This window comes from Phyllostomus hastatus, unplaced genomic scaffold (assembly GCF_019186645.2).
Source record: "Phyllostomus hastatus isolate PE091 unplaced genomic scaffold, TTU_PhHast_1.1 phas_scaffold_21, whole genome shotgun sequence".
NCBI lineage: Eukaryota > Metazoa > Chordata > Mammalia > Chiroptera > Phyllostomidae > Phyllostomus > Phyllostomus hastatus.
Genome location: NW_025334017.1, coordinates 22,288,377 through 22,314,409, shown reverse-complemented (window position 1 = coordinate 22,314,409; position 26,033 = coordinate 22,288,377). Strand labels below are relative to the sequence as shown.

At 40.1% G+C, this 26,033-nt stretch overlaps 1 protein-coding gene across 1 annotated transcript; it reads left to right on the top strand.

Moving 5' to 3' along the window:
* Positions 1-10: 10 nt before the first annotated feature.
* Positions 11-13,294, top strand: FBXO43 (F-box protein 43). Its single transcript, XM_045861385.1, has 6 exons — positions 11-88; positions 945-1,184; positions 4,983-6,460; positions 8,403-8,505; positions 12,744-12,947; positions 13,046-13,294. The coding sequence occupies exons 1-6, from the start codon at positions 11-13 to the stop codon at positions 13,292-13,294; spliced, it is 2,352 nt and encodes a 783-aa protein (XP_045717341.1).
* Positions 13,295-26,033: the final 12,739 nt, after the last annotated feature.

Sequence of the window (26,033 nt, the reverse complement as noted above, 5' to 3'; positions counted from 1 at the left end):
AGATGGAGAAATGTCCAGTCAGAGGAGAGTGGCAGTAGCAGCTGCTATTGGCTTAAAAGTAATAGCATTGAAGGTGAAGCACAGAATGGTAAAGTAAGGAAAATGCTGAGGCAGGACACCTCATTTAGGGAACAGGCAGAGGAGAAGCCTCCAGAAAAAGCAGAACAGAAAGAAGCTGCCAAGGGCAGAGGGATGGAGCCTGGCATATAATAGGTGCCCAGTAAATAAGACATCAATTTTTAAATGCCTAAAAACTAGTCGTAATCCTGTCTAGGAATAAATACTGTAACCAAGTTAGTCAGACTTTCAGACCTTATCCTGTGTACATCTGTACTTCTCATTGAAAAGGGGTCCACTCTGCTTGTCATCTACTTTTTAGACTTGATTATCTCTGGAAACATCTTCAAGTGACCATTCTGCTTTGTTACTTTTAATAGCATCCACTGTAGGGCCTATTAGCTTTTCTATATAATGCTCCCCAAGGTGAGAATGAGAAACAGAGGCTCTAAGATCTCTAAGATCGGGAACCCCTTGCGGTGCTTTGGGTGGGGATGGAAGGCTGGGGCGGGGCCTGCGTGCGGCTTGGCGGCCCGTGGGGGCGCTGCGGAGCTGGAGGAAGGGGCGGGGCGGGGCGGTTACTCCGGCGGGCAGTTCAAACCCTAGGAGGGAAACGCGACGGCCCCACGCGAAGTTGGCGTAGGGGTTGCCACAGCCGGGTCTCCCTGGGGGCGAGGCCGTAGCTCCTCCCCGGCGTACAGGGCTGCGCTGCCTTTCTCCCCTCCGGCCCGTCTGCCTCGGCTCCCCTCCCCGCCCCGCGGCCCGGTCGGTGCGGCGGCCCCTTGGTGTCCAGTGGACCGGAGCGGGGGCCCAGGTGTGTGCGGGCTAGCGGGCCTTCGGGCGGCCCCGGCCCCGGCCCCGGCCCTGCGCCCCACTTTGCTTCCCAGGTGCTGGGGCTAGAGAGGCGCCTCAAAGCCTTCCACACCACTCGTTCCGCCCCAGGTGACACCCACCCAGACTCGGCCCTGTCGGTGGCTTTCCGGGCTCGGAGCCCTGGCGGCCCAGCTGAGCCTCCCCGCCAGCCTGGCCGCGGAAGGTCGGGCGGCGACGCCGCGCTGAGACCGTTACCCACCCACCCGCGCGCGGGGAGCACCTCGGGCATGGACGACGGCGCCTCGGCTCACACTGCGCTTCCAGGAACCCGAATTTGAGAAGTTTCCCCGGTTCTAAGACTAGCTGGAGAAAATAAGGATATTAAAATTCCCGTTGTCCGGAAAAGCTGAAGGAAATTCAATGTGATTGAGGCCTTTCCAAGTGTTAGAAATAATTCCTGCAACATGTACTTTCCGTACTCTTCAAACGTTAGCAGTCACCGTGCTACCGCACAGTTCAATTAAATGTTCAAACTGAAGTTTTCTCTTTAAGTGGTCTTCCTTTGACATGAATTTTAAAGGCAAAGTGAGAGATTTTCTTGTTTGGAAGGCTACATAACTTTGACATCTAAGAGCTCAAGATTTTACTGATGGTAAGACTTTCCACATTAACAGATGAAGGAGATTTGGTTTTAATGTAGTTAAAAACTAAGTATTTGACAAGAGCTTTTTTTCTTTTTCTCCCCCACCCCCTTTTTTTTTAACAGCATTTGTAGAGATACGTGTTTCCAACCCTTTATCCGGAGTCTGGTGTTAAAAACTGAATATCGAAGAGGCTTGTTTGATTCACCACTGAACTGTTGAATCAGTAAAATTAAGTAGGTCAATGGGCATTCCATTATTTGGCATGCATACTTTCAAATGATTTAAAAATTAGTTTCAAAGAACCAAGTTTTGTTTGAGACCAATTTTGTAGGGTAGTGTAAAGAGGAACATGTTGACAATAGAGACAGCACGTTTCAGGCAACTTCAAATGTATAGGTGGGCAGGAAACAGTTGGAAAGTCTTTTGTGTGTTTATAACGAGTAACCTATGGCTTTTAAGGGGAGAGGATGGTATCTGCATCCTTACTTTGTTTCTAACAATTTATATCCCCGTTTCCCAAATTCTAGCACGGTGAGACACCTAGTGGTGAAGTAGTGGAATAGTCACATTTGTTTTAACTTGATACAAAGATTCCTTCACTGAATTTTAGCAAACGACATGAGTGGAAACGGTTACTTAACAGAATGATTCTGAGAGACGGGGAGACATTCGTGGTCGGAGGTGAAATGTTAAAACACTTTCTATCTTATTAACATTTTGAAAACAGATTGTTTTGAAATATAATACAAATTATAGAAAGCAAAAGTTGATAGTCTTGACTGGTAAGCATGTATAGAAGAAGCATGTATAGAAGATTGCAGTGATTCTCAGGATCTGAGGGTCTCTAGATCAGAGGGAAACGTGTGGAATTTACTAGAAAAGAATATAGGTTGAAAGACACAGATACTCTGCCCAGCAATGGTGATCTTCCAATGGTCATTATATCATAAAGAAACCATTTCATTTTGTAGTTAGCTTAGCAATTTAAAAAACCTTCATGCATTCAAATATTTATCTGATATAATTTAAACATAAATAAATTACTTTCCTATTATAGCCTAATATATCTTGCCAGGATCTTTTAATACAGAAAAATCAAATTTGGTCTGGAGAAAACTTTGAAAAATTGACAGAAGTCTTAGTATCCTTTGGATAAATCCAGAGAAATATAAGAAACAATGATAAATTTCTTACCTTTGCCTCCTTTGAGTTAAAGTTTAATTTGAGTTTCTAAAAAGAAGGAATGGGATGATACTGTTAAAAAATTAAGGAGTAAAGTATTTGCTAGTGTCATTCCTTACAAATATAATTACTGAGTCACATTTCTTCTTTAAGTAATTTACTTGAATTTTTTTAATATATTTTATTGATTATGCTAATACAGTTGTCCCATTTCCCCCCCTTCACTCCCTTCCACCCTGTACACCTTCTCCCACCCACTTCCCCCCCTTTAGTCATGTCCATGTGTCATACTTATGAGTTCTTTAGCTTCTACATTTCCCATATTATTCTTACCCTCCCCCTATCTATTTTTAACCTACAATCTATGCTACTTATTGTCTGTACTTTTCCCCCTCTCTCCTCCTCCCAACCCCCTCCATGCTAACCCTCCATGTGATCTCCATTTCTGTGGTTCTGTTCCTGTTCTAGTTGTTTGCTTAGTTTCTTTTGGTTTTGTTTTAGGTGTGGTTGTTAATAATTGTGAGTTTGCTGTCCTTTTACTGTACATGTTTTTTCTTTATCTTCTTTTCTTAGATAAGTCCCTTTAACATTTCATAAAATAAGGGCTTAGTGAAGATGAACTCCTTTAACTTGACCTTATCTGAGAAACACTTTATCTGCCCTTCCATTCTAAATGAAAGCTTTGCTTGATAGAGTAATCTGGGATATAGGTCCTTGTCTTTCATGACTTGGAATACTTCTTTCCAGCCCCTTCTTGCCTGTAAGGCCTCTTTTGAGAAATCAGCTGACAGTCTGATGGGAACTCCTTTGTAGGTTACTGTCCCCTTATCTCTTGCTGCTTCTAGGATTCTCTCCTTCATTTTTACCTTGGCTAATGTAATTATGATGTGCCTTGGTGTGTTTCTTCGTGGGTCCAACTTCTTTGGGCCTCTCTGAGCTTCCTGGATTTCCTGGAAGTCTATTTCCTTTGCCAGAATGGGGAAGTCCTCCTTTATTATTTGTTCAAATATGTGTTCAGTCTGTTGCCTTTCCTCTTCCCCTTCTGGTACCCCTATAATTCGGATGTTGGAATGTTTAAAAATGTCCTGGAGGTTCCTAAGCTTCTCCTCGTTTTTTTGAATTCGTATTTCTTCGTTCTTTCCTGTTTGGTTGTTTTTTTCTTCCTTCTGGTCCACTCTATTGTTTTGAGTCCCAGTTTCCTTCCCTTCACTATTGGTTCTCCGTGCATCTTCCTTCATCTCTTTTATGGTAACCTGCATTTTTTCATCTAATTTGTGCCCAAAATCAACCAATTCTGTGAGCTTCCTGATCACCAGTGTTTTGAACTGTGCATCTGATAGATTGGCTATCTCTTAGTCGCTCAAAAGGATGAGTCCTGGGGCATTGATCTGTTCTTCTGTTTGAGACATGTCTCTCTCTCTCTCTCTTTGGTCTGGTCGCTCCTGTTATGGTGAGGGGCGGAGCCTTAGGTGTTCACTGGGGCTGGGCACTCCAGTCGCTAGATTGTGACGTTGTATGCGGGGGCGGGGGCGGGGGCGAACAATGGCGGTAGTTCCATTCTCCTGGGACCTTAGTCCCTTCCCTGGGATCCTGGGTTGCGCGCTTAGCCCTGGTCCACAATCGCCACCTCACTGGATCCGCCAGCTGCCGCTTGCGTACTCAGGGTCCAACCGCTGCAATCTTGCACGCCCCAGATGCCTTACGTGCTCCCTCCCGGCTTATGCGCTCAGTTCTCCCTGTTCTCCCCACGCCACGACCCCGCGCCCGGCTGCTTGTCTCCGGCCCTCCTACCGGTCTGGATGAACGGGTCTATTTCAACTTCTTGGCTGTCCGACGTCCATTCAGATAAATTCTCTATCAGTTCTGGGTGTTATTCTGCCTCTAAATTGTTGTTCTAATCTTGGTTGTGCGTGGAGGTACGGTGCGTCCACCTATACCTCCATCTTGCCGGAAGTTCGTAATTTACTTGAATTCTTTATTTGGAATTTCAAGAACATTATAAAGGGTGGGTTTCCCACAAATTGTTGTATTTTAATGCTGTTAAAATCTAAGGTAATTAAATAATGCAAAAATGATGCTGCCAGGTTTTTTTCTCCTCAAGTGTAGTTCAAGAAAATATTTGTGCATGGTGCTTAGACTATTTTTAATCAAGTAAAAATAACTTTTTTATTGTCATATAATTTTCATTATTATCTGTATTCATAACAAATAATGTATTTTGGTATAAGCTGCCAGGCTATGCATTTTAAAAGGAGAATAAAATTTGTTTTCACTTTTTACAAACAGATTCTGAAGATGTCAGAAAGGCATTCCAGTCAGGCTGGAGCTGGGGCAGGAAATGAAGTGGACTCTCCTACTGTCAATTTCAAGTACTGCAGCCTCAGAGATTTTTGTTCCACATCTTCCTCTCAAGATAGTGGTTACAGTGAGTTGTTGAAATCTTGCAGCTTGGATAATACAGGTAAAGAATTTTTTGAAAACACAGGAGAAGGCCCAACATTAAACTATCAGCATCCTGAAACTTCAAGTCTGGGCTTAACACATCCTTTAGAGACCCCTACTCAAAAAAAGAGATTTGTCTTTGCTAGGAAGGAAGTGGATAATGAACCCCCAGAACTGTGTGAAACTCCTAAACTCAGTATGAAAAAATGTTTACTGCGAAGAAGGCTGGATGTATCTTTTTCTCTTCTCAAGGAAGACTTTGAATCACAAAATAGCTCTCTAGAAAGTAGTATAAGCCAAGTTCTCAACCTAAAGAAAAATTTTCCAAGCTGTATTTCAGGTTCTCCAAGGCAAAAGAATCTTAGTGCTTTAGTTACTAGCACTTTGAAAACAGAAGAAGTGACTTCCAGCAGTCAAAAATTGAGACTTAATTTTTCTCAACAGAAGACTTCCACAGTTGATGACTCCAAAGATGACTGTAGCCTGTTTGAAGTTGAATGTTTATCTCCGATTCAGGGCAATACGTTTAAAGACTTTATCACTCATGACCTTAGTGATAGTAGTCTATGCATTAATGATGAGAATACATATCCTGAACTTCTGGGCTCCTCTGGTAGTGGAACAACTTGTGAAACAGATGAGGATATATTTGTGACTCCAATAAGTAACCTCGTAGCAAACATTAAATTTAAGGCAAGAGAAAGACTTCCTCCATCTGAAGTGAGAGGCAGTATTTCAACACCTGAAGACAGTGGTTTTAACTCACTTTGCTTCGATAAATCAGAAGATTCCTTCTCAGACCAGGAGAGTTCTTTTCAAGAACTCCAGAAACATAAGGGAACTCTCAAAGGGAGGGACACCATAAGAAAGTCAAGGCGCCTGGGAAGGTTGAGAAGATTGTCCACCCTTCGGGAGCAAGGCTCACAATCCGAGACAGAAGAGGAAAACCAGATCATCCACTCAGCCTCTGAAACAACACCAGCAGCTGCTTCAGACATCTCAGAGAGTCAGCCCAGCAGTGGCAGTCAGAGTGGGGATTTGATTTTAGGTTTTAAGAATTTCTCAAACACCCCAGCCTTGGAATTAGTGCATGAGCTCTTTATGAAAAACAAAAGGAAAAGGTTCCAACACAATAGTGCCCATGAATTCTTAGAAGACAGGGATGGGGGGAAAATAGCAGTGCTGCAGTGTGTACTTGCAGGACTAATTGGGAAGAAAATGGGTATAGACAAACTGGACATCTTAACAGAGTTAAAATACAGAAATTTAAAGCATATTCTTGCAGTGGTTTTAGACTCCTTGACTGCACAAAGCCTATGCAGGTAAGAAATAATTTTTTTCTGAAATAAAACAGCCTCTTATCATTTTTAAGGTGGAAGCTTTTCTATGAGCTGAGTAGTCATCCAGTTTTTTGTTTATTTTATTTTGTTATCTCTGTCTTTGGTTGTCTTACACCTTATCAAAGATGGTTTAGTGAATTTCCTGATAGAGCTTACTAATATACTTTGTGACACTTAAAAGCCTGTTTTAGAAGCCACAATATAGTCTTCTTTGGGACACAGTTCATGTCCCTATCATTTGGAAGGAGAGTTTATAAAAGTTGAACTTCAGATTTTCAAGAGGGCAAGCTTTATTCCATGAAAGTTACTTAATGATTTATTTAGTAATTCACATCCTGTTGTCAGTTTGCAAATTGGAGTAAAGTTATGCTACTTGGTCATAAATAATTTAAAGCATTATGGTGACTAAGAAATGACAACATACAAAGGATATCATTTAGTTATTGAAGGTTTAGAATCCAAGAACAATGGTTAGCTTTCATTTTAGGTTGGTTTTTGCAGAGACCAAGGGAATATGGATTACTTTGTTTTAATTGCTAACACAGAAGTGGAAATTAATTACTTTTGAGAACTTCAAGGAATTAGAAACTGAAGGATTTGTGATCATGGATTTCAGTGTACTGAGTGCTACTGTATAACTAAAGAGAAACTCAGACATTTAGGAGTGCTGAGGGTGGGTTGCCAGGGTTACAAAGACTAAACTGAGACTATGTTCATACTGGCAATTCTGGGGAGTCACAGGACTATCCAAAGATAAGACCCTGGCAAGCCCTAACTAGGAAGGAAGGGAGTCATGTAGAACAGCATTTCTGCAAGGTGATGTTTGGGGGAGGACATGCAGGAAAGTGAGTGGACCTCTTTTTTTGATAGGGATATGTCATGAGTTTTTATGGCCACATTACTTCTATTATAGCCCTTCATCTTTCTCCCATAAATTAATTGTGGGCTATTGCAGAGAACTATAGAATTTCAGAGCTGGAAGTCTGAGATATTTAGCCCTATACTGTATTTTGAAGATGAGGAAACTGAGCTCCGGAGAAGTTAAGTGACCGGCCAATAGCCACTCAAGGAGATAAAATAGATCCAGATGTACAGCTGAGCCTTCTGATTTCTAATCTAGAATTTTCCCACAAACTTATTGAGGTATAAAGCCTTTTTGAATAGACTTGATCAGAAATGTACTTGATCTAACCTAAGTAGGATAATGAACAGATTAGTGCAATTACATGTATATGCCTTTTAAACATGTTCAAATGAGATAAATATTAAGAGATGGTGAGATATGAGAATTTTATTTTTATATGCTGGACTATTTGGATACTGACCAATTAAAATAAAAACTTAGGTGATGCTTTTGGGTGCTCACTTGGAGTTGTTGATATTCAGTCATATTTCAACAACTACCTGTCCTGCCCAGCCCTACAAATGCGTAGTATTTCTCCTGCAGAATGTGTGTACAATGTTAGTGGTGTCCATTCTTGGTGATTTGAGAGTATAGTTAGTTGAAATAGCTGTGGCAAACTGCTGATCTTTAGTTCATGTCTTCTCAGTTAATGAGTGACTTTTTGCCTCTTCCTACTCATCAGTCTGCTATAAGATACACATACCAGTTTAGGGAGAGGCAGTGCAACTGGAGTAACCATGGTAGCTGGAAAAGCAGTAGTGTTGACAACTCAAGTATTAACCTGGGGCCCTCCTTGATGCGTGACTTTGTTTTTCAATGGCCTTTGAGTGATTGGTTAAATTAGAGTAATAAAAAGATCGGCTTAACTGTTGAAGGATTACTTTTTTATAGATTAAGACATATTTTTAATGTGTATTTTTAGGTTTAAATTTACTGTCCAAAATGAAGACTTTTTTTATAAATTGCCATATGTAAAAAATTTTAATATATACAATATAAGGACTGATCTTTTCATTATAGTGTTTGGAAAGTGAGCAGAAATTGGCGTGAAATTATTGTTCAAGATAGAAAAGCAAATCAGAGGAGGAAATTTTATATCACACAACTGAAAACAGACTCTGAGGTAACATATATAATACTTTTCTAAAGTATATTCTAAAATATACATATCTAATAATCCCATATTGCTGTACAACCTAATTTGGTTTCCCTTTCTTTTACCCTTCTCCACTTAGCAAATGTTCACTCATAAGCTCTGTACTTTTCCCAAACTCCATTTCCTTCTGGACTGTGAGTTGAGTAGACTACTTAGTTTCAAGAACATATTGTTGTTTTTGCCATTAGCGGGATTCAAATGCCAGTGATATGCTGGATCCTGTTTATAATTAGATATTCTTATAGCATTTTTTAAATTTAATTCTTTTTTTCATTGATTTTAGAGAGAGGGAGGAAGGCAGTGAGAGATAAACATCGATTTGTTGTCCCACTTATTTATGCATTCACTGATTGCTTGTGTGTGCAATGACCAGAAATTGAACCCTCAACCTTGGCATACTGGAATAACACTCTAACCAACTGTGCTACCCGGCCTTTTCTTTTTAGTCTTTTAAGTGGAATTATGTGCCAGTTGCTTAGATTACAATGGTGAACATTTCTGGCACAGTTCCTGCTCTCTTGGAGCTCATATCTTATGGGTGATACAAGTAGGGGAAGGCCAGAGTTCATTCTGTTGGATACTTGGGGATCAAGAGAAGGCTTTCAGAAAAAATGCATCTCAGCTGACACCAGAATGATCAATTATCAGTGAGTCAGGTGAAGACAGGGACTAGTGTTTCAGCAGAAGCAATAGCATGTATGAAGGCCTGGAGGTGAGTGAGCATGGCAGATTACTACTGGCAAAGCATCACAGACTTGATTTCCTATGAAGATTTGAGGTCCAACTTTGAAGTTACAAGAAAAACCCTACAGAAGCTGATTCTTCTCAGGGACACTACTTGCTATAATAGGTATCTGATGACACTGGCACCTATATTTCTTGTATGTTCAACTTTTAGACATTTCTTAAGCATCAATATCAAAAGAAACTCAGAGTTCACCCCTTTATTCTTGTTCTACTAAAAAGTATTTAACAACATGGTAAAGGAAATTTCTAATTTCATTAAATACAATAATTGAGATGAAGCATGGCATAAAACAAATAGGAACACCCAGATACAGATTGGTGGATTTCTCATTACAGTGAAATATTAGGGATTGCTTTTAACTAAAACATTGTCTTTTTATTTTATTTTAAAGAAAAGTTTTACCTTCTCACTTGTAATGAGTAGCCTTACAACTTATTCACAGCTCCTGGCAACTTCTGGCCACAGCTGCTGGCTTTGAGAGCTCCCAATAGTGAAGGTATTAGTTGCCTTCCTAACATATCTTTTTAGAGTGCCGTCCTACATACTAGCGACAGACTTAAAAACAGTTTTTTAAAGCCAGAACCTATTAATATTAAACTTTTAGCCCCATATACTTCTTACATCTTAAAAAGAACAAACCCATGTTTGTGCTTGGCCACTTTTCAGGTAATTCTAAATAAAATAGCCTATCTGTATAGCCTAGCCACCAATTTTTTAAAACCTTGGTTTCTTAAAGGTTTTACCTTACTTGAACTTTCCCCCCTTATTTTGGTTTGCTTTCAATTTTTTTCAAAGTAAAAGAAATACATGGTTAAAAAAGTCAAATTGGATGATGAGGTTTATAACAAAACACATTTTCTTGCCCTGTGGCCTCCCAGCCTTGATTCTTCTCTATGGAGGCAATCATTTTCAACTCTTTCATTGTTCCTTTTGATATTTGCATTCACATTTCTAAGTAGAAGACCTGTACTGCCATTTCTCTGCATTTTTTTATGGAGATTGTTTGTCCTCTAACCTCTCACCGCTACTACTGCTACTATCTACCCCCATCTCTCTGAATGCCTTTCTCCCTTTCTCCTATTTTTTTGTATAGACTTTATTTATTTATTTTTAGAGAGGGAAGGGAGAGGGAGGGAGAGAGAGAGAGAGAGAGAGAGAGAGAGAGAGAGAGAGAGAGAGAGAGAGAGAGAGAGAGAGAGAGAGACATCAATGTGTGGTTGCTGGGGGCCATGGCCTGCAACCTAGGCATATGCCCTGACTGGGAATCGAACCTGCGATGCCTGGTTCGCAGCCCGTGCTCAATCCACTAAGCTACACCAGCCAAGGCCCTTTCTCCTATTTTAATGGATACAACTGCACCATGTGGGAGTGAGTCAGAATTAGGTGCTGGCAGTATGAAGACTGTTGAGATTATTATGACTTTTGACAGTTATAATATGCAGTACACTATCATTAGACCATTTTTCCTTATATAACTTTTTTCCCCAGAGTTAATAATTGCCCAGTTTCTTTCTTTTTTGCTTAGTGTTTCTCTACACAGATCCCTGATTCATCTTCTGTTATCCACCAGAACTGGAAATCTCCTCTGTGTAAGTCCAAACATATCAGGTATTCTACCTGTTCCTTCTTTCCTTCAGAGACATTGTTCCTGGCGTCCTTTGCCCTCTTATTCTAATATGGACTGGTTGCTTTCCATCTGAGCTATCCTAATGTATCGTTAACCAGAGCAAAAATTATAAAACCAAGTCATTAGATGGTTTTCCTTACACTTGTGTAGGTAGCATCACCAAAAGCTCCTTGTGTGTGAAAATTAGAAGGCATGCATGGAGCAGCTACGCACAATAGCATCTCAGTTTTGTGTGTGCTTTCCAGCAGTGGGACTGAACATTGCAATTGGAATTCTGCACCTTTTCCACTGTGTTTCTTAATTTACTGTATCCTGCATGATTTCTTATAATCACGGAAATGAGCAACCATGAAGTGACTCCACTCTCATATTTAAATGTTTTCTGGTAGCATGTTGATGACTGTGTTTCAGAAAATTTTAGTGTTCACAAACATGTGCCTTTGTTAACTGCTTTGCTTTGCATTGTTCAGAGATGGTTGTATGCACGTCAAGCTCCAGGAGAACAGGGATTGGACTGTGTTATTCCCTTGGCATCTTAGGCATGCCATAAATATTTGTTAAATGAATGCATGTTTCTTCTGTGGCTGAAACTCGCTTCAACAACATACCTCTATCCACTATTTTGGTTCATGCACGCTGTTTCCCAACTTCATTGAAACCCACTGAAATTTTAGCATGCTGTTATGTCATGTGCTTATGGCTTAAACTGCAAACCATTTATGCAAATGTGATGTAGAAATGTATTGAGTCCTTGAAAAAGTTCAACTGTATTTATTCTAATTTCTGAAAACCAATACTCATCCATTACATGTGTGCATATGTTGTTAAACTATTAATCACATAATTGTTCATGATCAGGTAACTTCATTTCCTATGTTTATCCTACCGTGATTTCCCAGGTTTTATGTCTCCCCACTGCTAGGAGCCAACTTGGCTAAGGGGACTCTCGAGGGAGAGGCCACAATTATAGTTGGACGCATGAGGAAATTCACTTGCAGTTCATTTTATTTTGATAATTGGTTAAGAATGCCAAGTTGTTTTAAAAAAAACACTATTTTTTAACCAACTTTAACAAAATAGGATTACTCACTGAAAATATTTCTTGGCTATATATTTGAGTGCTGTAGAAATCCAGTTCAGTAAGAGTGATTTCTTTGTCTCCTTTTAAAATATCAAAACTGTTTAAAATTTAATGGTAAAAATGAATTGAATGTTTACAAGTATTGCAAAAAGCAGCCAAACTAATTGGTGCCATGGTCTAACCAGGCCCATTATTCTTTTGACATGTGGCAAAGGTAAGAACCCTTCAAGGAATTTCATGATATCCCATAGCAAACTTTACAAAGGATTCATCCCTTCTTAGACGTTGGCTTAACCTGGGTTGGCAGGCTCCAGTCTGTGGTCCAAATCCTGTCCGTCACCTGTCTTGTTAAATTAAGTTGTGTCGGAACTCAGCACTGCTCTTTCATTTACATACCTCTACAGCTGCTTTTGCTGAAACAGCAATTGAGTAGCTGTGGCTGGCCTGAGAAGTGTGAAATATACACTATCTGGCTCTTTTCAGAAAAAAGCTGCCAACTCATGTCTTAAACAAAGAAAATAACTAATCGTTCAAACTGAAAGCTAACATTTATTTTTAAATTTGTAATATGTATTTCTTTGACTTTTAAATGTTAGATGAGAGAAAATATTTTTTCTAAAAAGGAATGGTTTAGGGAGAAAATTCTAGTGGTGTGAAACCACTTCTAAACATTGAAATACACATGCATCAAAAAGCTGTCCTAGAACTTGTGACATTACATTATTGACCCCTCTTGTCTTTTACCACAGCAAGCTATATTAAATGTGCAGGATGCTGCCACTCGGCTTCATCTTTTAAATCGATCAGCTTTAAGATCTGTACAAGCTCAGGCTAGGACACCAGGTTCTCAGAAGGAACAAGGTTCAACATTGTCTCCTTGGGGTGAAGTTTTGACACCTATAGCAAGCTCTTCAGTTACTCACTCACATAGTAAACAGGAAGAATATGTTAAGGTGAGTATTATGTTGTTAGAAATAGATATTTACAGAGTTTGAAATAAAGTGATTCTCTATATGGAACTGGAAGATTTGTATATATGCTTTTACTGCAGGTTGCCAAAACACTTTTTAATGATGAAGCATTAAAACCTTGCCCAAGGTGCCAATCCCCTGCTAAGTACCAGCCATATAAGAAAAGGGGGCTGTGCAGCCGCATGGCCTGTGGTTTTGACTTTTGCGTGTTGTGTCTGTGTGCTTATCACGGGTCAGAAGAATGTAGTCGAGGAGCAGCAGGTCCAAGAAATAGAAAGGATGCTCTTCCAGGAAGTGCCCAGAGTAAGCGGAATTTAAAGCGCCTCTAAAGAGACTTTCTGTATAAAAGAAGCATTCCCCCAAGCAATGTTTAGTCTGACTTAAAATTATGAATATTTTGGAAGCATGCAAATTTCCCATTAATGACAGATGATGATTTGTTTCCTATTTTGTATATATTATAACCCATGTTATTATATGTTTTCTTTAAGGTGGTGAATTTTGAAATAATTTTACTTGACTATGTCACCTTTACCTATTTTAATAACTTAATGTTTTTAAATAAAGAATTTTCAATGTTATCACATATATGTATTTAACCATTTCATGTAATATTTAAGAATTGTGCATTTCATCAGTATGTGTTGAAGTGTTCTTCAATCACTTTTTAAAAGTAGTTTCTCAAATAATATTTACAATTTTGAACTTGAGATAAATGGTCTTATAGATTTAGAAAATGAGTATTTGAAATGAAGTACAAATAAAATGTTTTTAGAAATTCTATGGAATTTATCATTTCAAGCTTTCTCTTAATTTGGTGAGTGTCCTATTTGGGTAGACTTCTGGCTAAATAAAATTGCTTAAAACTCATAACTAAGAAGATGTAAAAAACTAAATTATTAGACATGTATGGTTATTCATAATGAGAATCTGAGTCAATATGTCACACAATTCATATTAGTAGTTTTTTAAATTCCAAAACTATATTCACAGATTTCATTTGTTTGTTCTAGCCCAGGTATCAATATTGTGACAAATATGGGCTGTTTGGAAAAGATAAGTTTTTTTAAATAAGAGTATTTATTTAATTGTTTATAGTGTACCTCTATCCAAAACTGATTTGAATTGCATGTTTTTTTATAGAACAGTAGCAAGAAAGAGCTAAGTTCTATTGTTGAACAAATTACTAAACCCGGCAGAAGATCTGAAGGTAGTTTAATAATTTCTTTGCTTGTGTTCGGGTACTGATGTGTATACATGTCTGTGTACATGTCTGTGTACATGTAACAGCGGGGAGGTCTGGCCAGATCGCTGGGGGGCTGGGAGAAACCCTATCTGGTGCAAGAGGCTGTTTCCCACCCAAGAGAAGGGAGGGGCTAGAGGAAACCCCAAGGTTGTGGATTGAAGTAGCAGCCAAGAAAGAGCCCCGCACTTCCCCAGAGAAGGAAAGGACCCCTGAGGCTGGGAAGTGCTAAATGCAGGATCAAAACAAGAGTTGGGGCATAATTCAGTAGCCCAGAAGCAACAGTAAACAACTAAGCAGCTTGTGACACCACTTGTACAGAACCTGCATGGGGCTGTGGGACTAGAAAAGGTTACAACCCGCATGTAGCAAGGTGATGCCCCTCCCTGGGCAGAAACTCTGTGCCCATGTGTGGCTGAAAAAGCCTCCCACCTGCTTCCAGATCATGGTGGCTACAGGAAGGGCAGAGACCCTGTGCTGGCTGACACATGTGGTAGATGTTGGCCCAGGTTAGTTAGGAATTTGGACACTCCCACAGTGTGCAGGGTTTGTGGGGAAAGATATAAAGTGGTGGGTGCACAGCACTCCCTCTCTTCCTTGCCCCTGGTCAGGGTGGGGAACAGAGTGCCCTTTTTGCACTCCCCTTGCAAGGTCAGGAGCCAGCTCATGGAGGCCAAGTCCTGTGCACAGGCACGTGTGCCACCAGTGGTGGGTCCACGGGCGCTGCACCCTGCTCATGGCTCTTGAGTTGCCCTGCTTGCACAGTCTGGAGCAGACTCGTGCAGGACATGCATCTGGCCATCAGTGGGCTGGTGAGACGCTGTGGCCCTGCCGCACCCTACACAGGTCCTGGACTGCTCCCATTCTCTTGCCCTGAGAGCTGCACACAGAGGCATGGGCTGGAATATTCACTGGCTGCTGAGTGCTAAACAGCCCTGGATGCCAGGGCCCAGAGGACTGAGCCCTTCTCTCTGAGAGAGAGAGAGAGAGAGAGAGAGAGAGAGAGAGAGAGAGAGAGAGAGAGAGACTGCGTGCCTGGAGCTGGGGAGATGGAGACTCATCTGTGTAGCAGCCTTGGACTCCAAAAGGACAGATAGGAATGGAGGGGGCGTCTCTGGGCATGGATTTGGATTTCAGTCTCTTTGAGAACAAAGGGATTTCTTTGTTTTGCAAAAGAGAATGGCTTGGAGCAGGGGAGCACTCCCTCCCCCCAAATTGGACACCCCGTTAATAAAAACCTTTTTCTTTTAATCTCTGTTTTATGCTTGTGTATGGTGGCATGTGGCTGAATCCTGTTTTGCCCTGTAACATACACACTATACACACAGATTTAAAATGTAGTTTTCTTATACATTATCTTGATAAGACTATTTTAAAGTGTTAATTAGTATAGGTATGTATTGAAAATGTGCCATAAGTTTTCACTCACTAAAATTTTAAATTAACTACTAAATATTAAATTTTATCTATGGCTTATCTAATTTCACTGAGAATTTTTGGAGGCTAAACATAAGTATGAATTAATTATTAGTTGTATTCAATATGATACACAGTCCATAAATTTTACATCACATTTTCTGATTTATTTTAGTCTAACCAAATTTAGTTCTTAATATCTATTTAATTTCCTGAGTCATTTTCCACATTAGGATCAACATATGTATTAATGTTGTTCAGTTAAGGTTTCATTTTTTCCTCCACCAGAGAAGTTTCTTTGTTTTTAGGAAACTTATGCTCAGGATGATTTTCTTAACTTACAAAATCAACTCTTTGATTTAATCCAAACTGTGTACTGTCTTCGGCCCCTCTTTCTGTGTCTCACATCAAACCATAGATTCTTTTGCCATATGGATGTTGTCGCAATTTTACACTCTCGATATCTGCCTGACCTAAATGCCTTCCCAGAAGTGACTTTTAGGTCTTCAAAATCACAGATCCAAGTTATATGATATTTAAAAAAAAATATAAGATTGTCTATAAAATTTAAATGTTTACATTTCCTAATATTTTATGAGGTTTTATTATTTTATTACAAAGTAACAGAGAGAGAAGACAAGTGTTTTTTACCTCTTAAACATGAAATTGTCAGTAGTGCAATGTAGGAACCTGGAGTCCTCATTCCTGTCCGTGATGAGGCACTTGGTTGCCGTCTGATGTTTCCCAACCACACCGCCCTCGCAAAGCAGTCCTATTTGCCATCTTGCAGTTACCCAGTCTATTAAAATGTAATAGAATTCTAATAAAATTCTATTAGAATTTTATTTCACTCTGGCAGTGAAAATGTCGACTTTCACCGCATTTAATTTTAGAAATCAATAATCTAACATGTGCACCTCCCTACCTGTAAGCACTGTTAACATTGGAAGTTCAAATTTTTTATATTTCTGATTTAAAACAGTTTTTTAGTGCCCAAGGAATGTATGCAATCCCTGTTTCCCCTTTGCCTGAGACCAGACTTTCTGGTTTCCTATTCTGTGTGTAATTTACCTCCCTGAGGCCTCTAATTTCCAATGAAAATAAGCTTCCCATTCATTTAATTTAATTTAATTTAATTTTATTATTATTGTTTTGTTTTTTGTTGATTCAGTTTAATTTAATTTTATTTTTTTTTAAGATTTTATTTATCTTTTAGAGAGGGGAGGGAGAGAGAAAGAGAGAGAGAGAAACATCAATGTGCAGTTGTTGGGGGTCATGGCCTGCAACCCAGGCATGTACCCTGACTGGGAATTGAACCTGCGACACTTTGGTTCACAGCCCATGCTCAATCCACTGAGCTATGCCAGCCAGGGCTTGATTCAGTTTAATTTTAGAGCTGGCCTTTTCTAAATCTGCATGCAAAAGATTGATTTAGGCATCAAAAGAGGTACCATTTGGCCATCTTAAGTTAGTATCACTTTTAGTTCAATCTCCCCATTTCTCTAAGTACTTGCAAGTAAAGGCGTCCTGTTCATTGTACATCTGCAGTATTGATGCGGGCTGGAGGCTGGGAGTTTCTGGCCTTGTGGGCACTGTTTCTCATGTTAGTTTTATTTTGGGATCTGTAGAGTCTGAACAAATTTCTAGGGATACCATGTGGTGGGTTGAAGGGTGCTCCTTGTGGGTTGAGCTCCAAGGGGCTGTCACCTCCAGAGTCACCTCAAATTTTCTAGCGTCTTGGTTTTTCTCCCCGGTCGTCTAATACAGCCGTGAGGACTCAGAGAACTTGACAGCCAAACTTCATATGTGCGTCCACAGATGAGTCAATTATTTACAGTTGAGTTTGAATTCCCTGTGGTCCTCCTGCTCATGGTGAGGTATGCCCTCAGACACATCTGCAGGGGTTCTTAGGCACCTACAAATATCTGAAATTCAAGCTGGAGGGAGGAAGTGCATCTTACTTTCAGAGTCAAACAAGTATGCGCTCTCATTTATCCAGCAAAAGGTTTTGTTCAGACCCTCAGAAAGCAATTCTAATTCAGAAGCCAAAGGTAAAATTGAGCCACTCATTTTTTCCTCCTTCCTGTCCTTAGTTATCTGTACCCTTAGCTTTAACCTAGGTTCTCTCAACCCTTACCTTTTGGCTCCACCTTAAGTGTTTCAAAACAAAACAAAACAAAACAAAACAGCTCAAAGTCAGCCTCTTACCTTAAAACAGGGAGGTCTGAAATTCCAAGGAAAACTCACCCAGGTCCACCTAATGCTAAGGGAGGAGCCTGGGGGCGATGGTGGTGGTGCAATGGACTCCTTCTGATACCTAGCACAGGTCTGGGTCTGCAAGCTGGTCCTGGGTGGGCTTCTCCGGAATCCTGCCACCCTGTGCCAGAGTAAGACAATCTGGGTCATGGTACAAGTGTCCAAGTCACAGCACCATAATGTTGGCAGCGGCCAGAACGAAAACGGCATCAGATGTCAGAGAAGCAGGGTCAGACCAGATCTCAGTTCAGCAACCTTGGTGCTCAAGTTGTGGCTAGGAAAGAATTCAGAGCCAAGACTCCAACTATAAGCCAAATTTATTTAAAAAGTCACAGAGGTAGAAGAAACAAACCACAGGAGAAATGGGTTCAGGAAACAAGTTTCAGAAGCAAAAGAAGGGCCCTTGGAACTTAGGAGAAAGGAAGAGGCAAGGAAAGACCCTGCTGGGGTGGGGATGGGAGAGGGCAGAGGAAGTCGCTGAGGGGCTTCCAGAGGGAGAGCGCTGTCCTTGATTTTAACTAGAATCTGAGTATTATGATCAAGTAGTTATAAGTGAAAGAGTGGAAGGACTGAATACCACATATTTTAATGATTATATTTTTAAAAACTTTCTGAGAAAAAAGATTATAGAGTAGGAATTCAACACACAAGCCTCTTAGTAGTAGATTTTACATTTGTATGGGGTCAGGAGGTAAGTAGGTTGACTTGAAGAAAATCATACAGTATTCACAAACAACTTTATTAAACAAAGGCTCCAGTTATTCAGAAAACCATCAACGCCATCCCAATTATTGTAAATTATTGTGTAGCGTAGTAACTGACCAGAACAGTTACTCTGGCTGTATGCCCCCTTAGCATCCTGTCCTTCCTCTGAGTTAACTTTATTTAAATTGAGTATTGAGTTTCTTTCCCCATAAGTATACGCTCTGTCAGGCCTGGACTATAGCATGTTCGATTTAAATACGATTGCACCCCTGGTATTTAGCCTAGCGTCAGGGAAGTAGAAGGTGCTCGATAAATATTTTTTGAATGTGTAGGTATTTTTAGGGCTAGTAGTAATTTCTGTCCAAGTAAACCATTATACTTTTATCCAAATGATTTGCTAATTTCTTAGTGTTTGATTTTAGTGTCTATTGCTTTGTCAAACAAAAATGTAGGGTCTGTATGACTTCTTAAATTGCTTTTAACACATAACCAGTGAATTTACTTGGTTCACTCATCCTTTCAGCTGCTTTTTCTTAGGAGTTAGTGTATAACAGAAAGAGTTGCTAGGCTAGGAGTCAAAAAAGCCAGTTGGTATCCTGAACTCCTTATCAGCTGGGCTCTTATGCAAGTCATTTATTGATTTGGAGCCTATTTTTATCTACAGAAAAGAGAAATGGAAAGGGGTGATGTATTGTGAAATTGCTCCTGAAACTCTAAGTGGCACACCAGTGTGTGTGGGTGCTCGCTGGGCTGCACATGTCTGAAGTGAAACAAACTAGCATCTCTGGGGATAGAACATGCGACACTGATACCAGTAGCATCACACTAGGGAAAACTAAGTCCACCTTCTACTTGTAAAAAAATGTCTGAATGCAACCAACCGTGAATTGAGCGTTTACTTTGTATAGGCACTGTTCTTCTAAATCCTTTATGTATGTTAATTCATTCCTCACAGCAACTCTATCAGGAAGATTTTTCCTTACTCCTTTTATATATTAGAAAACCAAAAACTGGGTTCCATTTAAGATCACACAGTCAGGATTCTTGCAGAGGTGGTCTGCCACTTGTACATGGCAAAAGTCTTTGCAGAACCCCTGCTGGTAAATTCAGTGTGTATGTAATTACCATGTCTTAAGTGGGAGATTGGTGTACCAGGAAAAAAAAAATAGTTTTAATTTAGAACAATTCTGCTTGAATAGCTTAGCTCACAAGTGGCTTAAATGACATCATGGAAGAACTAAATGAATTGCATGAATATACTGTCATCTGAGAGCTCAGTCCAAGAGAAAGGCCTCTGCTCCAGTCCCAAGACCTTTGTAATCCAAACACACAAGGCATGAGAACAGGAATAAATATCATCACATTCCGGTAATTACTGCATTCTTACAGGTTTTGATTACTGAGTGCGAGAAAATAATAAGGAAATGTCCACCCAACATTTATTAATGGTCTACTCTATGTTCCCAGGAAGATTTCAAAACAAGAAGGATGATTACATTTGGCACTTTATTTTCGTATTTTGTTTCACTTCTTAACAAGGACATAAGGAAAAAAATGAGTGTTAATTCTGGGGAAAACCCAATAAATGCTTTCCCTTCTACTGAAGTTAGGATAAGAACCCCTCTATCTTTCCCTCTGTGGTCTGTCCCCTTTATAGCCGTGTTAGCTCATGGGTGGGAACATTCTTTCTATTTGACTTCTATTTGTTTCCAGGAAGAGTATTTCCTATTTCTTACCCCATCATTTCGGAAGCTTGTGATAAGTCATATAAAGAGAAACAACACTTTAAGAGTTATCTAATTAATCATTGTATACTAGCATTTCTATGGGTGCAAATATGGATGTTTAAGTTTCTTCCAGCTATTTAAATACTTAATAAAGTCTTACAGATTTCTTAGCTGTTGAGAAAACGTTTTTGATACTTAGCACTGTGTAAAGGTGTTTTTAAAATTTTATTTGTTTTATTTTTTTTAATTGGTGAATTTTTTAACGATTTTATTTATTTATTTTTAGACAGGGAAGGGAGGGAGATAGAGAGAGAGAAACATCAATGTGTAGTTGCTGGGGGTCATGATCTGCAACCCAGGCATGTACCCTGAATGGGAATTGAACCTGCAACAGTTTGGTTCACAGCCCGTGCTCAATCCACTGAGCTACGCCAGCCAGGGCTTTATTTGTTTTATTTTTTAAAGATTTTATTTATTTTTAGAGAGAGGGGAAGGGCGGGAGAAAGAGAGGGAGAGAAACATCAGTGTGTCGTTGCATCTCACATGCCCCCCTTGGGGACCTGGCCCACAATGCAGGCATGTGCCCTGACTGGGATTCGAACACTGAGTCTGCACTCAGTCCACTGAGCTACACCAGCCAGGGCTGTTTTTTTTTTTTTTTATTACCTTTGCTTAATTTGTGACAAAAGGCAAAATTGTCAGAAACTAATGACACAAAAATTTACTGAACATTTTCATCATTTGATTTCATATGTTCTTTGTTTGAATTAAATTATTTGTATGGTTTTGTTTTAAATTGTACCTCTCAGTGGTGGTTCTATGCTGAGGGTAAATAAATTAAAGTCCACACTAAGTATTCCACAAGGGGGCACCAAAGATTCATTTATGGAGATTTGGGCTCTCCAAAAATGTAAATTTAGCTTTTCTATATTTGACATTGATGCACTGTGACATTGCCAGAAAGGGGAAATGTTCCTTGACTTAATTTTTTAAGTGTATGTAGAATAAATTTTGGTAATAGTTATTACTCAGAGTTGCTAATTAAAATATTTTAGCTGGCTTGCAGGAGGCGGTTTTCTGGGATGACTTTTAACAGAGCACCTTGTTGGCAGCTGGGTCCGTGCCTTAGACACCTGTGTTTGCTCGCGCAGGGCCTCTGCCCTCTTGGCTGCCTCACCAGGCACAGTGGAACCAGAGACGCAGAGGAACCTGAGAAACGTGGAGGTGAGTGCTGGCTGTGGATGGCGGTGGCACACCACCAGTTACTTCCCTCTGGCATTCTCACTTCTGCAGAAAGGCCGTGCTTGGTTCAGGCCCTAATCACCTCCTGCTTAGATTCTGTACACGTCTCCTGACAGCTCTCCTTGCTTCTCCTTTCTCCCTGTTTGACTCTGTCCTGAACATCCCTCGCCAAGTTATTTGTACTAAAATGTGGCTCCAATTACATTGTTTCCTATTAAAAATGTAGCAGAATTTAGGATCTCCTGACGGTCATAACTTTCTAGCAGTCTCTCCCATCCTTCCACTCTGTACACTTTATTCCAGCCAAACCAGGCTTTCCTGTCGTCCACTTTCCCTCTCCTTTCATCCACTTCCTCTGTTTCTTGCCACCCATCAAATCCAGCTCATCCTTAATTTCTACTTTGTGATCTCTCCAACAGGATGAAATGTTTACCTTCTTTGAGTCTAGCATTTATTTATACCTTTCTGTGGTGTTTCTGGCACACCTTATTTGTATTATATTAAAGCATTTAATACATGTCTTAATACATGTTTACCACCATCAGCAAGTTCCTTAAGAGCCGAATTGTTTTGCTTGTCTCTCTACCTCTGTTAACAGAGTGTCTCCTATGTGATAGACGATGGAATAAAGATTAATTGAATTGCCGAATCAGTAGTGATTGTCACAATGGGACGATGAATCATACAGTAATATGATGAATGTGTATATATACACACATATGTTGGGTATTTAGGGGCAGAGGACATTGGGGTTTAGGGGTGAAGTATGCATTACTGTATGATTAAGTGGTATATAACAACATGCAGAAAGGAAACAATATGACAAATTTTTATGTACGAAGGTGGCAAAGATATTTATATCTGGGGGGTTGATACTCAAAAGAGTGAAATATTTTTAAGATGTAGTACTTATATGAAATTAAAGGAAAACAGTAATTTTCTTTGTTTCTGGGCTTTTTTTGAGATATAACTGGCATATACCATTGTGGAAGTTTAAGATGCATGAAGTGTTAACTTGATACACTTACTTGAGGGCTTATCACCGTCCCTACCCCGGGCTGGTTATGTCACTCTTCAGAACCCTTTGTGTTGTCACGGCATTTATCAGAACTTTTACGCTTTCCTTGTCAGACAGGGAATTCCTTTGTCCTGTGTCTGTGTCCCCAGTACTTAGTTCAGCGTTTGGCTCAAGTATTCCCAGCCACCTCTCCTATGTTGTCTGGGCCAGGTATGTGTGATGGCTCTGGGGGCAGAGAGAGGGAGCTCTGTGTCATTATTAAAGACCAGGAGGTGTCAACGCTGCTGACATAAAAGGTCTCTTTTTTTCCTTATTCTCTGCTACTAGGGGCATGTACACTGCTGCCTTGCTCCTTATACAGAGGATAATTTACATTCACTTTCAAGTTACTTTGTAAGTGTTCTTGAATTCTTTTGTGAGTAGTGGAACTGTCCCAGGGGCAGGGGCTGCTCTTTCTCACCTCCCCAGTGCCCTGGTCTCTGCTCACTCAGAGAGCTGTGGGGTCCTGTGGCAGAGACCCCAGTTTAACACAGTTATGGGTCTTTATTGTTGGTGGCTAATTTTTGATTTGGCCCTGAAGTGAACTATATATGTTGCAGATATCTCATTAAGAGCAAATCTATGTGAGTGCTACCATGATTATATTTGCATTTTTTTCTAGCTCAGGTTTAGAGGAGCCTGAACACTTGTTGCTACCACATGAGTGAATTTAGGGTTGGGGTTAAAACGGCGGCTGTTTGGCTCCAGTCTTGGCTTTCTGCCCGCGCATGCTAACCTGAGTAGTACCGCGCTCCCACTGCAGCAAAGTGCTGGTTCTACTGCTGCCTGCTTTGTTAGGGAGTCACTTGTTGGCTTGACTTCAGGTACAGAGATGGGAAATTCAAACTGTTGCACCTTTTTTCTTGACCACTGATACTTGACTGGGGGATTAATCTAGGAGGTCTAATGCTCTTTTGTAACTTTTTTAAAAAAGGATTTTAAAAGCAGTTTTAAGTTCACAGCAAAATGAAAAGGAAGGTACAGAGATTTCCCATATCCCCACCAGAGTGGTGCATTTGTTGCAATTAATGACCCTGCATCGACATCATGGTCACCCAAAGCCCACGGTTTACCTTGGGGTTCACTCTCAGTGTTGTACAGTTTGGACACGGGTATAATGAGATGTCTCTACTGTTATAGCATCATACTGAGTGGTGTCCTTGCCCTAAAAATCTTCTGTGTCCTGCCCTGCATCCCTCCCCCTGCCGAACCCCTGGCAACTGATCTTTTCGCTGTCTCCTTAGTTTTGCCTTTTCTAGGATGTCAAATAGTGAGAAGCATGTAGTATATAGCCTTTTTTCAGGTTGGCTTTTCACTTAGTTGTGTGCATTTTAGTTTTTTGTAGGCTTTTCATGACTTGACAGCTAATTTCTTTCCAGTGCTGAATAATGTTTCACTGCCTGGACATACTATAGTTTGTCCATTCATCTGCCAAAGGGCAATCTTGGCTGCTTCCAAGTTTTGGCCATTATGAGTAAAGCTGCTTTAAACATCTATGTGTAGGCTTCTGTGTGGACATAAGTTTTCACCTGGGTTGGGTAAACCTCAGGAGCATGGATGGTGGACCACATGGTAAGAGTATGTTCAGCTTCGTGGGAAACCACCAGACGGTCTTCCAAAGCGGAGGGACCATTTCGCATTCCCTCCTGCAGGGGGCGAGAGCCCCTGCCACTCCACACTTTGTCAGTGTTGTCACTTGGTGTGGTCAGTGCTCTGGATTTTGGCTGTTCGAAAGGTGTGTAGTGGTATCTCTGTTGTTTTATTTTATAATTTTCAATATATTTCTTCATAAAGTATAGTTCTTTTAACACGTTTATTATTTACTGTATCATATGCCAGGTTTTGTTTAGGAGCTGGGGCTACAGGAGAGACCAACACAGTCAAAAAATTCCTTAGAGCTCAAATTTATTTTTTAAAAAGAGTGGTAGAAAGGAAGAAAAAATGATGAGAAAAAGAAAAAAGAATGTATCGTCTACTTGTAGAAACTACAACATCCTAGAGTTTTAAAACTTTAGCTAGGGAAGGGTTAAACATTGAATTATCAGTTTGTGCAAGAAGCAAAGTAATATATTGGAATATATTGACAAATAGAATAAATCTAAACCAGCAGGTCCAGATGGTAGTTATCTTGGATAAGTTAGGAAATTGCCTAATGGATGTATTAAACTAATTATGTTCCTTCTTCAAAAAATTATGAACTGTTAAGTTAGGAAGTAAAAAAAATGCTGGTTTCTAGTAAAATGCAATATGGATGTGTAGTTGTTATACAATACGGATATGTCATTGTACAAAAAGGAAAGATAATCAATAGTTATCAGAAAGAGAATGGAAGCAAACGATGTAAACTTTATGACCTGCGTTTCTGATCTTGCCGCAGTTGCAGTTACTTTAGGGATTGAGTTACTTTAGGGATTGCATCATACATTACTAGATGTTGAGTTGCTATCCAGCTCCTAGGAAAAACATTCTACTGCTTGCCTTGCCATTCTAATTCATGTATAAAAATAAAAAATGTAACTTAGCTGTATGTGGAAATAAACGAAAACAATCCAAATAAGAATAAGCAAAGGCTATTCAGAGCTTGCTAGAGCAAGGGAGTTGGCCACCATCACTTGCATTTGGCAGAAACTCAAAGGCAGGCAAAAGGTCAGGAAAGCTGCACAGGGAGAAAAGAGGAAGACTTCAGGTGTGCTCTGCCTGGAGGGTGTTGTCCTGGGGAAGCTGGAAGCAGACCGACTAGAATCGAGTGGGTATCCCATGTGATTGGCTTGGAAAACATACACGGCTCTCTCTGGTTGGTCCTGAGTTGGAAGCGGAGGCTGTAGTTTGGTTTCCAAGGCTGATTGCTACAGAGGTTATGAGCCAGAGTTCTATTGTAATAGGTCAGGCCACTGTCCATTTGTATTCAGGCTTTTAACCACATAAAATATCCCATTACCATCAAAAATTAAAATCACAATGGTAAGAGGAACTTCAGCTTTTGGTGCTGTTTCTGTTTACACGCAGAAAGGTTTAGAAGAAGGCTTAAGTTGTACCCTACCATACCCAGCCCAAGGAAGGACTGGTACTTTTAAATTGTTAAACAGATTGTGTGTTGTTTTTTTTTTTATAAAGAAAACTTCTATGGAAAGCTCAGATTTTGATTTACAGGGATTTTGCCACAGTAACTACCAGCTCTGTTTTTGCACCATTGAATCAGCTGTTAGCACAGTAAAAATCATTTTTATCGAAGGGGCAAATGCTTTACTAAGGTAATAAATACAAGGAATACTATAGCTTTTAGAGTTATTGCAAGCACAAGTGTTTGAGATTTTACATAAAGTAGTAAAAGAAATAAATGATTAAACAGGTAGGATACTTGAAATTTTGCTCTTGATTGTCCAGGAGACACACACACACACACACACACACACACACACACA

Bases quoted from the DNA above. Each gene is read 5' to 3' on its own strand.
- FBXO43 (XM_045861385.1), top strand. From the start codon at position 11: ATGTCCAGTCAGAGGAGAGTGGCAGTAGCAGCTGCTATTGGCTTAAAA. The intron at 89-944 runs GTAAAGTAAGGA...TTTGCTTCCCAG, and splicing joins TGAAGGTGAAGCACAGAATG to GTGCTGGGGCTAGAGAGGCG. The intron at 8,506-12,743 runs GTAACATATATA...CTTTTACCACAG, and splicing joins AACTGAAAACAGACTCTGAG to CAAGCTATATTAAATGTGCA.